This window comes from Eumetopias jubatus, unplaced genomic scaffold (genome assembly GCF_037043125.1).
Source record: "Eumetopias jubatus isolate StellerSeaLion01/CBP00866 unplaced genomic scaffold, mEumJub1_p1.0 scaffold_1, whole genome shotgun sequence".
NCBI lineage: Eukaryota > Metazoa > Chordata > Mammalia > Carnivora > Otariidae > Eumetopias > Eumetopias jubatus.
The window spans coordinates 117,663,580-117,676,912 of NW_028274807.1; the positions used below are offsets into that span (position 1 = coordinate 117,663,580).

Consider the following 13,333-nt stretch of genomic DNA (forward strand, 5'->3'; position numbering starts at 1 on the left):
TCTAGGAACTCTTTGAAATGTCATGTGAAATTGTATGCAAATGATGAGCATATGGGCATTTTTTCAGGACGCTCAGTCCAAGGCTAGGGAAGGTGAAGAACCACTTCTCCATTCTGGGAAGATGACAGTGGCATCAACAGCAGTCTTTCAATCTCTCCAAATCCCTACATAAAAATAGGCAGAATAATTAGATAATAAGAAAACCAAAATCCATGGACACATTTAAAACAAAAGTAGGGGCAAGTCTTCTCACAAACTCCAAATTACAAGTTAGTAGAGACAAACCACCATTAACCCAAGTGTCCATGAAGGGGGGGAAAAGGAAGCAATAAGATAGTATCTGATGGACCTGAAAATAGGAAAACTCCTAAATAGCCAATAGCATTTCCTGAAAAGGGTAGGTGGGCTAATTTGATAAACATCTCTGAAACTCGAGTTGGGCCAGGGGTGGGAGGTATTGCCCTCTCTACTAGGAGTAAATGAAAGGTCCCAGTAAAAAGGACTGAAGGGCTGGAGCCATCAAGAGCTCTCAGAATGGATCCACCAGGGCTCCCTTTCAGGTCAGGGTCCTGTACTCAGGAGGAGCTACCTGGAGTGGAATCCAAATTGAGCTGGACATAGACGATAGTGATGAAGGAAAGACAAGGTCCAGATCAGCTCAGGAGGAAAACAGGTCAGGAAAGCCCAGTATGCAAGCCACCATGCTCACCACTCACAATGCTCACAAAAACAATGGAAGAGGAAACCCTATGAAGTTGAAAAAGCATTCCTGAACATGGCCTCCTTCAGTGAGTTTAGGAAAACTAATTTTACATAAAAAAAAAAAACAGAAAAAGACAGAAGTCAAATCTCATAGAGAGTTATTTGAAAGAAAAAAAGAGGATTAAAAAACAGAATAACATCCCTATAGACAGTGAAAGCATACCAGAAGTAGGTCAAAAGTATAATATACTATAATAAAACAATTTAAAAAATTCCAAAAATGATGACGTGAAAGAACAACAAAAAACAGAAGTAGAAAAAAGACTCTGAAAATAATTTGAAATGAAGAAAAAGACTCATATCAGAAATGAATAGTAAATTAGAATAAATAAAAAAGCAAATAAAACACAATGGATAACACCTTAAAAGAAACAGCAGGTAAAAGGAAAGAAAAAAATTTTAAATCAGAAAGAAATGAAGAAAAAGATAAAAAGGACTCAAGGGAAAGTGACAAATACTGAAGACAGGCAAAGACTGAACATCCAGAAAATAGGAGTCCCTGAATCAAAAAAGCAAAGCGAAGAAACAGCACAAGTACCGATGCAAGAGAACATTGCTGAAATACAACACATTTAGCACATTTGCAACCATACATTGAAAGAGCACACCATGTACCAGCGGCTGTCAGCCTAGAACAATCAACATCAGGAAAACTTTAGTGAAATTAAAGAACTTTAAAGAAAAAGTCCTTTTTGGCATTTAGGGGGAAAAAAAGCCCATGTGATTTATAAAGGAAAGAAAGTTATCTTTTCATTTTACTTTTCAAGAGCAACTACTTATGTCAAAATAAACTAGAAATGGACGTAAGATAATCAAATAAAGAAAGTTAGAAGCCAATAATTTTATTGCCAGAAAAACAGACTTTCAAAATATAAAGGGCACAGATTGTTATCAATCTGCAAGAACTCAAGAATTTTTCCATGAGTCCTTCCTGAGCAATCTACTAAAGAACAAGCTTCAGGCAATCAAAATGACAAGAAAAGCATTGACATAAGGCCGGAAGGTTAGTATTAAGTATATAATGACTCAGGGAGCTAGGACTAAATAAGAGCTAAGAGAGAGAGTACAGAATGTAATGGCCATGTGATCTGACAATGCAGATACAGTATAACTAGGTATAGCTGCACAATAGGGTTTTTTTTAATGGGAAGTTAGAATATAGGGAAGATATGCAAAAGTTTTTTAATGTATTATGTAATTTTTTATGGTGGTACTGTCAGTATTATTATTATTCTGAGAAACTATATATTTAACAAAGGATAAAACAAATGAGTAATTATGGACTATTCCAATTCTATCATTCCTTATGTACTTGAGAATCAGAAATTCTTGAACTTGAATCAGAAGCATCCTTAGTAACTCACAAGATATATAACTAGTGGCATGATGAAGCTGGTCTGCACTAGCTGGTAAGAACAGATTGTACACATCTTGTCCCAACTCCATGTTCAGTGACTTCATGTTGATATATTGAAATTAGCCATAACGGGAGTGTTTATACCAAGGAAACTGGGAAATGCTACAAATCCAGCTTTAAAAAAAAAAAAAAAAGAGTCCATTTGAACATTTACCAGTACCTCACTGTGTATCGTAACCCTTTGCACCCAGAGTTTGCTGTTAAAACACCATTTCTCACTAAAAGAAATCAGAGAATTTTGGAGAAATGGTTGGTTTGAGGTCTGAAATGGGCAATGTTCAAGATGAGCCTAGACCAAGTTGTCATACAGATGACAATGAAGTTATCAAAGATACTGACATCATGTCAATAGGACTCGGGAGCCAATTTGAAAAGACTCCTACTGACCAAAGATGGGTCAGTTGGAGCTTCAGCAATGATAACAATTGCAATCAAATTCATTTAAATTCATTACTTTTTAATGATATTTAAACAAAGAATCAATCATTTTCAGAGGATGATAACGAATCATCTGGAAAACTGGTAAATAGATGGAATAAATCAAGCATTTATCTTGTCTTTCCTATATTGACTATTCCACTGAATACCCCAATAGAATAAATGAAAAATGTCTCTTTATAAAAATATTCTAATAAAATTATCTATATGTGTGTGTGTGTGTGTGTGTGTGTGTGTATACATAACATTAGAATTTCACTATTGGCAATCCCCAGTAAGCAAATAGTTATAGGTAGGACCCACTAGTGGCTGCTCAGATCACACAAAGAGGCACAACCAGAGATGATGTACCTTCCTTAGTCTTTGCCAAGGGGACGGAAGAGAATCTGAATCTGATCTAATCTCTGGAGCCAGCTGGCAATTTACAGGAAATACCAAGGGCAGGGACCATGCTGCGCTGCACATGAGTTTGTGATCAGCAAAATTCAGACCTTGGGAAACTCCACAGGTCAAATGGCCCAGGTTCTTCGGCAGGTAAATTGTAAAGAAATTAAAAGGCCGGAGGAGGAATCCACAGATTAAAAGGCATAACATATGTTTTAAATATAGGCAAGACTGAACTGTAGTTCAGTGTAAGAATGCACACTTGAGTGATAAAACTATCATACAAACTCAAGGAAGTGATTAGTATACAAATCAGGATAGTAGTTCCTTGTAGGGAAAGAGTGGAGTCTGCATTAGGATGAGACACCAAGAAGGGGCTTCGGGGCTGGGAAACCAAGTTCTGTTGCCTGGTCTGGGTGATTTCCTTGCTTTATAATGATCCATTAGACTGTACAGTGGATTGGTGAGGTTTGCTGTATCCCTTTTTCATCCTACAGTATAAATATTTCGTTAAAGTTCTTGCCCTCAAGTTGCTTAAAGGAAAATGGAGATGTAAACAATTAGGTTCCAGATGATGGGACAAAGGTTACCAGACAGATACATACACGTTGCTACAGAACAGCCAGGGAGCTGAAGCAGTTCAGCATGGCAGGTCTGAGAAGGCTACTGGGGGGAAGGGACACACCAGCTTGGTCTTGAAAGGAGGGCCCTTCACCAAATAGAAGAGTAGCAGAGCTCAGAGACCGGGGTGAAGGGAGTTGTGGTCACTCCATGCAAGCTTCCTTCAGGCAGTTCTGTTTACCCGTCAGGTGTTAATTCTGGCATTTGCAGCTCTCTTTCTGCCGCAGCGGTGGTCGAGAGCAATTTCCTTTAAGATGGTAAAGGTTAGGATTGTCAAATAAAGAAGCACGTGTTCACCTGTGCATGTGGATAGAGGATTTCCGCCTTTCCCTAGTTTTTAAACCATAACTTCATGGATAGTCCAGGAGGAGGTGCCATCTTGAGAGCTTGTTCTTGAAATAGTGTGGTGGCTGCAAAGACAGGATCCTATTCCTATGTTCTCTGCAAGTGCCTAGTGCAAAATTGGAAGTCCACCCTCGAGGCAGAGAGAACGGAGGGAGAGAACAGCTCGAAGAAGACGACTTCTTGCCTGGACTCTTAGAGCCTTCCTCCCACCTGAGCCCTAAGCACCCAGCTCCGCAGAATGGCTCTTCACAGACTTGCCCAAAATGGCAAGAGAGTGAGTGTTCAATTATGAAATCTGATTTATGCGAAGGAGAGAAGGAAGACACATCCAATCTGCTAGGCCACATTTCCTGAGAAACAAAGCAGAAGGGATGTGATTTGTGTATTGGAATCAAAGAGTGATAGGGTGTGTGAAATGTGGGGCGTCCTCTGCTAGGTTTCGTTCACGAATGCTGTGTAAACAACAGTGTGGGGACTCGGCAAGTCAAGAGAAAGGGGGACCTGGTTTTCTGCAGGAATGTATGGGCTTGAAGGGCAAGGTTGACTTCCACTACGGATGTACTTATCCTTCCCCACCCACCTGTCATTGATCCCTGACCATCTGGTGGTCAAGCCAGCACTGGAAGCTAAATGCACCTTGGAAAGGGGGGATAAGAGTAGATTAGAAGAGGGGCATCTATGTGGCTCAGTCGGTTAGGCGTCAAACTCTTAGTTTTGGCTCAGCTCAGGATCTCAGGGTTGTGAGATCGAGTCCTGCATCAGGCTCCACGCTCAGCAGGGAGTCTGCTTAAGATTCTCTCTCTCTCTTTCTCCCTCTCCCCCTTCTCTCTGCCCCCCCAACATGCTTTCTCTCTCAAATAAATAAATAAATCTTTAAAAAAAAAAAGAATAGATAAGAATTGAAAAACCATCTGTTTACACATTTCTTGATCCGTAAAATGGGACTATAGTTCTCACCTACAATTGTAAGGAGAAAAATAAGGCATATAGAAATGCTTTATAAATGAAAGAGTTCAGGGTCTATTCTTGAAAAGCCTGCACAGAGATAAATGTACTTTTGTTCTTTACACAGCTATCCAGGGATGACTACTTTATCCCAAATAATAAGACCATGTATCAAGCTTATGCATACAAACACATGCAAACCCTCCCAATAGGCACAGTCTTCCTACACAAGCCCAGACACTGACCCATCCCCCAGACAAGATGGAACGTTTGGCAGAAGGCATTATATTAGATAGACCCGGGTTCTGGGCCAAATGGGCTTACCTTATACCTACCCTCACCCTAAAAATGACGGCTTTGTAAATTTAAAAGACCGTGTTCTTTTTCTTCCTATTTAAAATTTGAATCTCCTATGGAGGGCAACACTCCAGAGAAAGAGCGTTGTGTTCCATCCTTGCCTAATCACCGGTCACCTGGGGCACTTAAAATACAGACTTTCTGTAAAATACATAGTCCCAGGCCACTTCCTAGACCTGCCAAATCAGAATCTCCCTGGAGGACTTGGAAATCTGAATTTTTAACAAATGTTCAAGATGATCTTCATGATGAGGTGAGTTTAGAGAAAGCCAAGATAGAACATAACTCTTCAGGGCTCTCAGAGATTTTCAAAGAGGGCCAGAGAGAGGGAGTGTGTTAAGTCTGCCCAGGCTGCCACAACAACATACCGTAGACTGGGTGGCTTACACAACAGATGTTGATTTCCTCACAGTTCTAAAGGTCTTACTACTTGGATAAAGTCTGAGATCAGGGTGCCAGTATGATTGGGTTCTGGTGAGAACTCTCTTCTGGGCTTGAAGCTGGTCACCATCTCACTGTATGCTCACTTGACCTCTTCTTTGTAGACATGTGGAGAGAAAGCAAACAGACTCTGGTATCTCTTCTTATAAGGGCAGTAATCCCATCATGGGGACCCCCCCTCATGAGCTCATCTAACCCTCGTTACTTCCCGAAGGCCCTGTCTCCAAATACAATCACATTGGAAGTTAAGGTTTCACCATACGAATTGGGGAAGAATGCAAACATTCAGCCCATGGTAGGGGGCAATGGGGCTTAGTCCCCTCAAAGGGGCAGACATTCATTTATGGAGCTGGCTCTTTGGTTGAGGTTTTTGCATCTCTCCAGTCTATGTAGGACTATGTCATAGGAAGCATAGGGGTGAGCAAGCGGTGTACTCATTAGTTTTGGCAAATTACAATGGGTAGAACATGAGGATTTAAAATAATTAAAACAAAAACTAACAAACAAAAGAGAGGAAGAAATCAACATTACCAGGAATTTTGGATGTTAGTTGAGCATGAAATTTAGCTCTGGACCTTCTGATAACTCAGGCCAAAGGAGAAAATGGCATCTGTTAATTTTCTTCCTTACTGCATGCATGTTAAACTCTGGGTAGAATTCTAGCTTTTACTTACATCTCCTGAACCAAACTGCTATTCCCAAACCTATGCCCTTTGGATGGGAAAAGTCATTGTTGCCCCCCCGCCCCAGAGCTTCACATTTCATCTCGATACATTTCTAGCTTATTAGAGAAGCAAAACTAATTGCACCAAAAATACCCAATGGGGAATCTGCCTCCCCGAACATATACTGGAACCCGATGAAAAAAATAACACATTTTGCAAAATCAGCAGTTGGGTTTTTTTTTTTGTAGATCAAAAGAGTTTTCTTACTCTTTAATAATTTAGGTAACCCTGCAGATCCAGCCACTTTCCAGACATTGCTTAGCAATAAAGAACTCTGAAAATCACTGATTCCTCAATTCCAAATCAGTTGTCCAATCAGACAAGACCTGTTACTCAGTATCTCTGTAGCAGAAGAAAGATGCCTCATGTGATGGAAACGTCCTTGATCCCGGGCCCAGCTCTGCCCTTAACTCTCTGGCTGGGTTCCACTGAGCAATTCTTTTCCTCTCTCTGAACCTGTTGTCTTCATTAATTCAGCAACTATTTCTTGAACATCTAAAATGTGCCAAGCACTGTATCCAGATGAATGGGACAGCCCTGCCCTCAAGGAGACCACAGTCTGGAGACAAGGGAGCTTTCCATTCTAAATGCAAGTGTCCATTTCCTTGTGTGGATGCCTCACTAGTTTGGCACATAAAACAAAAACAAAAACATGTGAGCGTATGAAGGAACAAATGAATGAGTAAAACACAAGTTTATTTTTTAACTACTTTATTTCATGCCATTCCCACTCTTTTCATGGTCCCTTCAGCCTAATAACTCAGACCCAAGAGGTCCATCTTCAACTTTAACCTTTCTTAGCCTTTTATCCTCAGAAAAACCTCATTAGTTGGTTATAATCTGCCCCCTTTTTTCAATTTTATTTTATTATGTTATGTTAATCACCATACATTACATCATTAGTTTTTGATGTAGTTCCATGATTCATTGTTGGCATATAACACCCAGTGCTCCATTCAATACGTGCCCTCTTTAATACCCATCACCAGGCTAACCCATCCCCCCAACCCTCTCCCCTCTAGAACCCTCAGTTTGTTTCTCAGAGTCCATCGTCTCTCATGGTTTGTCTCCCCTCCGATTTCCACCCCCCTCATTTTTCCCTTCCTACTATCTTCTTCTTTTTTTTAACACGTAATGTATTATTTGTTTCAGAGGCACAGGTCTATGATTCAACAGTCTTATACAATTCACAGCGCTCACCATAGCACCTACCTTCCCCAATGTCTATCACCCAGCCACCCCATCCCTCCCACCCCCCACCACTCTAGCAACCCTCAGTTTGTTTCTTGAGATTAAGAATTCCTCATATCAGTGAGATCATATGACACACGTCTTTCTCTGATTGACCTATTTCGCTCAGCATAATACCCTCTACTTCCATCCACATCGTTGCAAATGGCAAGATTTCATTCCTTTTGATGGCTGCATGATATTCCATTGTATATATATATATATATATATATATACCACATCTTCTTTATCCATTCATCTGTCAATGGACATCTTGGCTCTTTCCATAGTTTGGCTACTGTGGACAGTGCTGATATAAACATCAGGGTGCACATACCCCTTCGGATCACTACATTTGTATCTTTGGAGTAAATACCCAGTAGTGCAATTGCTGGGCCGTATTGGTAGCTCTATTTTCAAATTTTGAGAAACCTCCATACTGTTTTCCAGAGGGGCTGCACCAGCTTGCATTCCCACCAACAGTGTAATCTGCCCCCTTTTGTCTTCTCTTGTCAAATTACTCAGAATCTACTTCCCTCACTCATATTTTCTGTATCAGAAATTCAACAAACACCCACTGAGCACATGATATATGGCAAGCACTGGACAAACCAAGAAATTCAGCATAGATTCTGTGCCACATCCGCCGTGGCTCTTTGTGGCGCTTGGCAAATCCCACTCACTGCCACACTGAGTATGCCTCACTCCTTAGACTCACGGCTACTGAGACACCAATGCAGTCAAAATGTCATTGTGAGTTTCCTAGAAGAGTCATACATCAACAGATTCTGCCCACCTCTCACCTACTACCTCATACCAGCTGCCTGCACAACAAATTTTAACCCAAATAGCTACTTTTGGGGAAGGAGCACCTTAACTTTCCCACCTACAACCTAGCCTGTGAGTCCCAAGGCCACACCAAATGCCCAGAGCACCATTTTCTCATCTCTACCCTCAGTCTCATTTCCCCATCATTATCTGAACAACGATTGAGACACCAATTTCTCAGAAGTATTCTTTAGAGAATAAATCTTTAAACTAAAATAAACAGCATTTGGATAGTACATAGAGTTTAAAACCATTTTTATGTAATGTTATTTCCCATCAATATTCACAACAATACTTGAGGCTCACAGGGGTAAATAACTCGACCATAGGTCATACGGTCAGTAAAGTGGTAGAGTTGGTAGTTAGGCCAAGGCATTCTGAGTCAAAAATCCCAGAACCTGTCCAGAAGAGGCCAAATGGTACCCCATTTGGTCCAGGCCCCAGATTCACAAAAAGCTAAAAACTTTGTCATTCAGTGTTAGCTCCAATAACATTATACATAGAGTTAAAGAAATACCTCATCAGGATTAAAAGAAAAAAATGTTCATTTAAATGTTAAATGTTTAAATTTGCGCTTTACTTTATAACATTATTGTGGCATTTTTTCATTTTAATTTTTCAATATTCCGAGAACCTCAAACAGTGGAAGTTGCCCCCGAAACAATCAGAACCTTGACGATCCTCTTCATTTTTTTTATATGATGTCTCTAGAAACATAGCTTACCTACCTCCACTTTTCCATCTTGAAATAAAATTGGCTGGATTTTCCTTGATTTACACTCCAGTGGTACACATATGTTACCCACCTCACCTCCCCAAAAGAGTATTTTTTCGCTGACTTACACACACCATAAACCCTAATAAGACCACGTGTCCTCACATGCCCCTGTGTGAGAGGGTCTGCAGAGATGAGGTCTGCAAGCGTTTCTCTCTAGAGAACCAGCTGGTCGCATCCGTGATTCTGCCCTGATAATTTCTCTTTCGCTAGCAATGTTGGTGGTGGATTCAAATAGCAACAGGAGCCTTTGGATAATTTAAAATCATTCTAACTCTAGGCCCCAATTCCTCCATCCATAAAATGAAGGAAATGACAATATGTAATGAAAATTAATGGAAGGACCGTCACAGGACTTCCAGAGTCGTAGATATACTCAAAAGATGTTACAGGGCATGCCAGGCTCTGAACTTCATTATCTTCCCTGGTCCTTTGCTGGGCACAACAGCCACCCGTCTGAATGGAATTATCAAGTTTTCCATTTGCAGTTGGAATTATAGACTTTCTTAAGCATCTTTTCAGTCTCTCTCCTTGCATCATAACTAGGCTATGTTCAGGAGCATTGCCTGCTTTATCACCACTTTGGTGGTGAAGGATTTGAGGCCAGAGGCAACGAGATGCCTGGCCCCTGGAAGTTGCACCTGTTCTCTGTCCTCACACGCTCAGGGCATCACAGGAAGGACGGAGCAGTGTCCAGCTCTAGATGGGTTCTAGTCAAGCCATCTCCAAGATCTCCTCGTGTCCTCGGTGCCTGGGGGTGACTTCGGATCTTCACAAGCCAACCAATGTTAACTGCTTTCCGTTATTTCCCTTTCCCTATTTATTATAGCTTTTCAGAAAGTTGATGAGGTGAAATATTCTCCAGCAGAGGAAATAATATAAAGCTTAAAAGTTGTGTCTGATGGAATGGTGAAATAATTCCACTACTTTCCTTTGAGCAAAAAAAAAGAAATAAGACAACCTGAGGCAGCCTCTAGGGGTTTCACTATTACTAGACTGGAGGGAAACATAATGGCTTTAGAGGAACATGGTTTTCTTTTAACTTGTTAGAGCACTTTGGGATGAAGAGATAAGAAAGACAGGTGCTAGAGAATAGAATGAACCTAGCACCAGTTTATTTACATAATTTTGTATGGAGACGCATTGATGTATGAAGTATAAAGTGACTGTATTGAATAGTGAGAATAAAGTATTTGGGAAAACAAAATGTTCACTACCCAGTTCTAAAATGACTGAGCATTTATGAAATACCTCTTGCTTCTTTGTGAAAATTACTGGTGGTTTAAGCTATGTGTGCAGTTTTAAGGAAACACAATCCTTTCTGTGGTGTTTAAGATAATTCTTACAAAATGCAGTCTCAAGCCAATGAGACATGGAGGGAGGGAGGGGAGGAGAAGAGGAACATTTGCCCCTCTCTCCGATGTTGGCTGGCCCAGCCCCCATTTCTTTTTGATTAAAGGCTACCAGGAGGGCTGGAAAAGTGTGTGGAGCAAAGATCATAAACAGCATTTTTTTGCAAGCCAAATTGCCTCCTAAATGAGGGAGTAGGGGATTTAAAGGTGAACATAACTGTCTCTTTTGCCGCATGCAAAGGTTTGTGCTGGGTGGGAAACTAAATTCTAACCTCTTTTTGACAAGTATTCCTTAACAGGCCTTACAGATATCTGAAACCAATTTTAACCCACGCTGGTCCTCCACTGACCACAACATTACCTGAATGGTGCGGTCCAATTTCCAGGTTGCTCACCAGTCCGCAGGCCTACGGGGTGAGTAACTACCCTGATGTGGGACAGGCTGGGTGGATACTGATGAGCCCAAGAACCTCAGGACCATTACTTCCCAGCTTGAGGAGGAAGCATTTTAAAATTCACCGCACCAAGAGGCATATCTCTTTTCTTTTCAGATATTGCTGATGTGGGCTCATTCTTCCTTTTTTAAAAAATGCAATTTTCTTTATTGTGACCAATATTTTTAACCATAAAATGAATTTAGAAAATGTAAAAGAAGTAATATGTCCTCACAAACTGCTGTGTTTTGAGGTTTTTAAATATTAGGCCTGTGCTTTATAGCTCAAGGGAGTGGAACAAAAAATGCTGAGAAGCAATTAGAATCATTACCAACAAACCAGTGTCAGGAATCGGAGAGGAGCAAAGTCTGGGAGTTTGTGGCACCCTTGGAGATTGTCCAGCTGGCCACCCCCTTGCATAAACAGAGAAAAAGGCATCTCAGATGTGCTCTGGGCACAATAGCCTAAGGCAGCAGTTCTCAAAAGTGTGTCCCTGGACCAGCAGCCTCAGCATCACTTGGGAACTTGCTAGAAATGCAAATTTTCAGCCCCCCACCCCCAGCCTCACCACAGAACTCTGAGCTTGGGGCCCAGCATCTGCTTCAGTGAACCTTCCAAGTGATTCTAGTACATCCAAATGTTGGAAACCACTGACCTCAGTCACCTAGGCAGGGCTCCTTCTGTGAGTAATTTTGTACAGTCTTCCCAAAGCCAATGAAAGAGTGGAGATCTTAATTCTTTCCTTCAAGGAAAACTCCGTCTGAGGAAACCTATGTTGACCAGACCTAGTTAGTTTCTGCCATTATCTACTATCATGACTTCCAACCATGTTTAGCTTTGTGTTTTGTTTTGTTTTGTTTTTTAAGAATTTACTTACTTATTTGACAGAGAGAGAGAGAGCAGAAGCAGGGGGAGAGGGAGAAGCAGGCTCCCCGCGGAACAGGGAGCCTGATGCGGGGCTCGATCCCAGGACCCTGGATCATGACCTGAGCCGAAGGCAGACGCTTAACCGACTGAGCCACCCAGGCGCCCCGCAACCATGTTTAGCTTTGTGACACTCATCCCAAGAAACATGCTGTGAGGACACACTTTTCAAATAAAATACAACAGAAACTGCATTTTGAGAATTTAGTTATGGGCACGAGTGTTACAAAACCAACGTTGAGAATCATTCCGCACACTGACATGCCTCCTCTAACTCCTAACTCCTCTCAGCCTGGTTGGGTACCAGTTCAAGAAATCCACTGAATTTTATTTTGACTCCCTTAACCCAGGCACTCAGTGAGGACGTGCTCTCTACCAGCTCTCATGCCAGGCCTGGAGGCCTCATGTGACTGTGTCCAGGGGCCAGGTCTTCCATGGGAAATGCTCCATCACACCCCTGGCCATGGAAAGGCAGTGCCTGAGGCCGAGGAACCTCAGCCAGAGCAAGACAGGGCCATTAAGAAAGGAAAACAAGCACCCTCCATTCTTAACACTATTGGACAGCTCTTGTGTTCTTCTTCACGAAGTCACTTCTCTTTCTTCCCAAATTGCAGGAACAGCTCAAAGAGGAAGATGTGGAATGCATTGTGAATCAGGACGAACTGGCCATGAGTTACCAGGAGCAAGCCACCTCGCCCTGCAGCCCTCCTGCAAGCCTGGACCAGAAAGCTTCCCCACAGACTCCAAGCAAGGACAACATTTACGAGGGGGACCTCGGCCTAGGAGGCTACGAACTCAAGCTTGAGCAGACGCCGGGTCAGTCCCAGCTGAACTAATGGTGAATGGTGCAGATGTAATCCCAAGTCATGGGGGGCTCCTGAAGGAATACGAGCCAAGCTGGGGAGGCAGTGGTGAGGAGGGGCTGGACGATGCAGTTAAGAACATACATTGGAGAGAATCAAAACCTTGTCACAAGTATCCTCTGGTGCCTGAAGAAGTGAGAATTTATTATCATCCCTTTATATTATGCAACTGAATCTAAGTTTCTGACAGCAGCCATTTTTATTAGTGAATTGGGGGGGTAGGGTGGGGAGGGTTGAGACGGGAGGGAGTCAGGAATCTAGCTGCTACATGGATGGAACAGAGGTGCTGGGTCTGCAGGTGTTTCTTTTCGGTAGGTAGCTCTCCAGGCCCTTCGTTTCGATTTCGGATTTTATTCCCTTCATTAGGGAGAGTTTAAAAATCAGGGGGAAAAAGTTTCTGAGCATAAACATGTGGGCTCCTAAGCTGAAGGGAATGCCCAGTTATTTAGTAAGTGAAATTTGTATATTATAAAGACCTAGACTCTCACTTGC

The 13,333-nt window shown here is 41.9% G+C and overlaps 1 protein-coding gene across 1 annotated transcript in view; it reads left to right on the plus strand.

The window, feature by feature from the left end:
- Window positions 1-13,051, plus strand: part of SLC9A9 (solute carrier family 9 member A9) — a 564,530-nt gene extending 551,479 nt beyond the window's left edge. Inside the window, exons 15-16 of the mRNA XM_028099209.2 lie at window positions 10,929-11,034; window positions 12,593-13,051. Of these exons, the coding sequence (XP_027955010.1) occupies window positions 10,929-11,034; window positions 12,593-12,814 (328 nt within the window). The 3' untranslated portion in view covers window positions 12,815-13,051. The remainder of the gene's footprint in view (window positions 1-10,928; window positions 11,035-12,592) is intronic.
- Window positions 13,052-13,333: the final 282 nt, after the last annotated feature.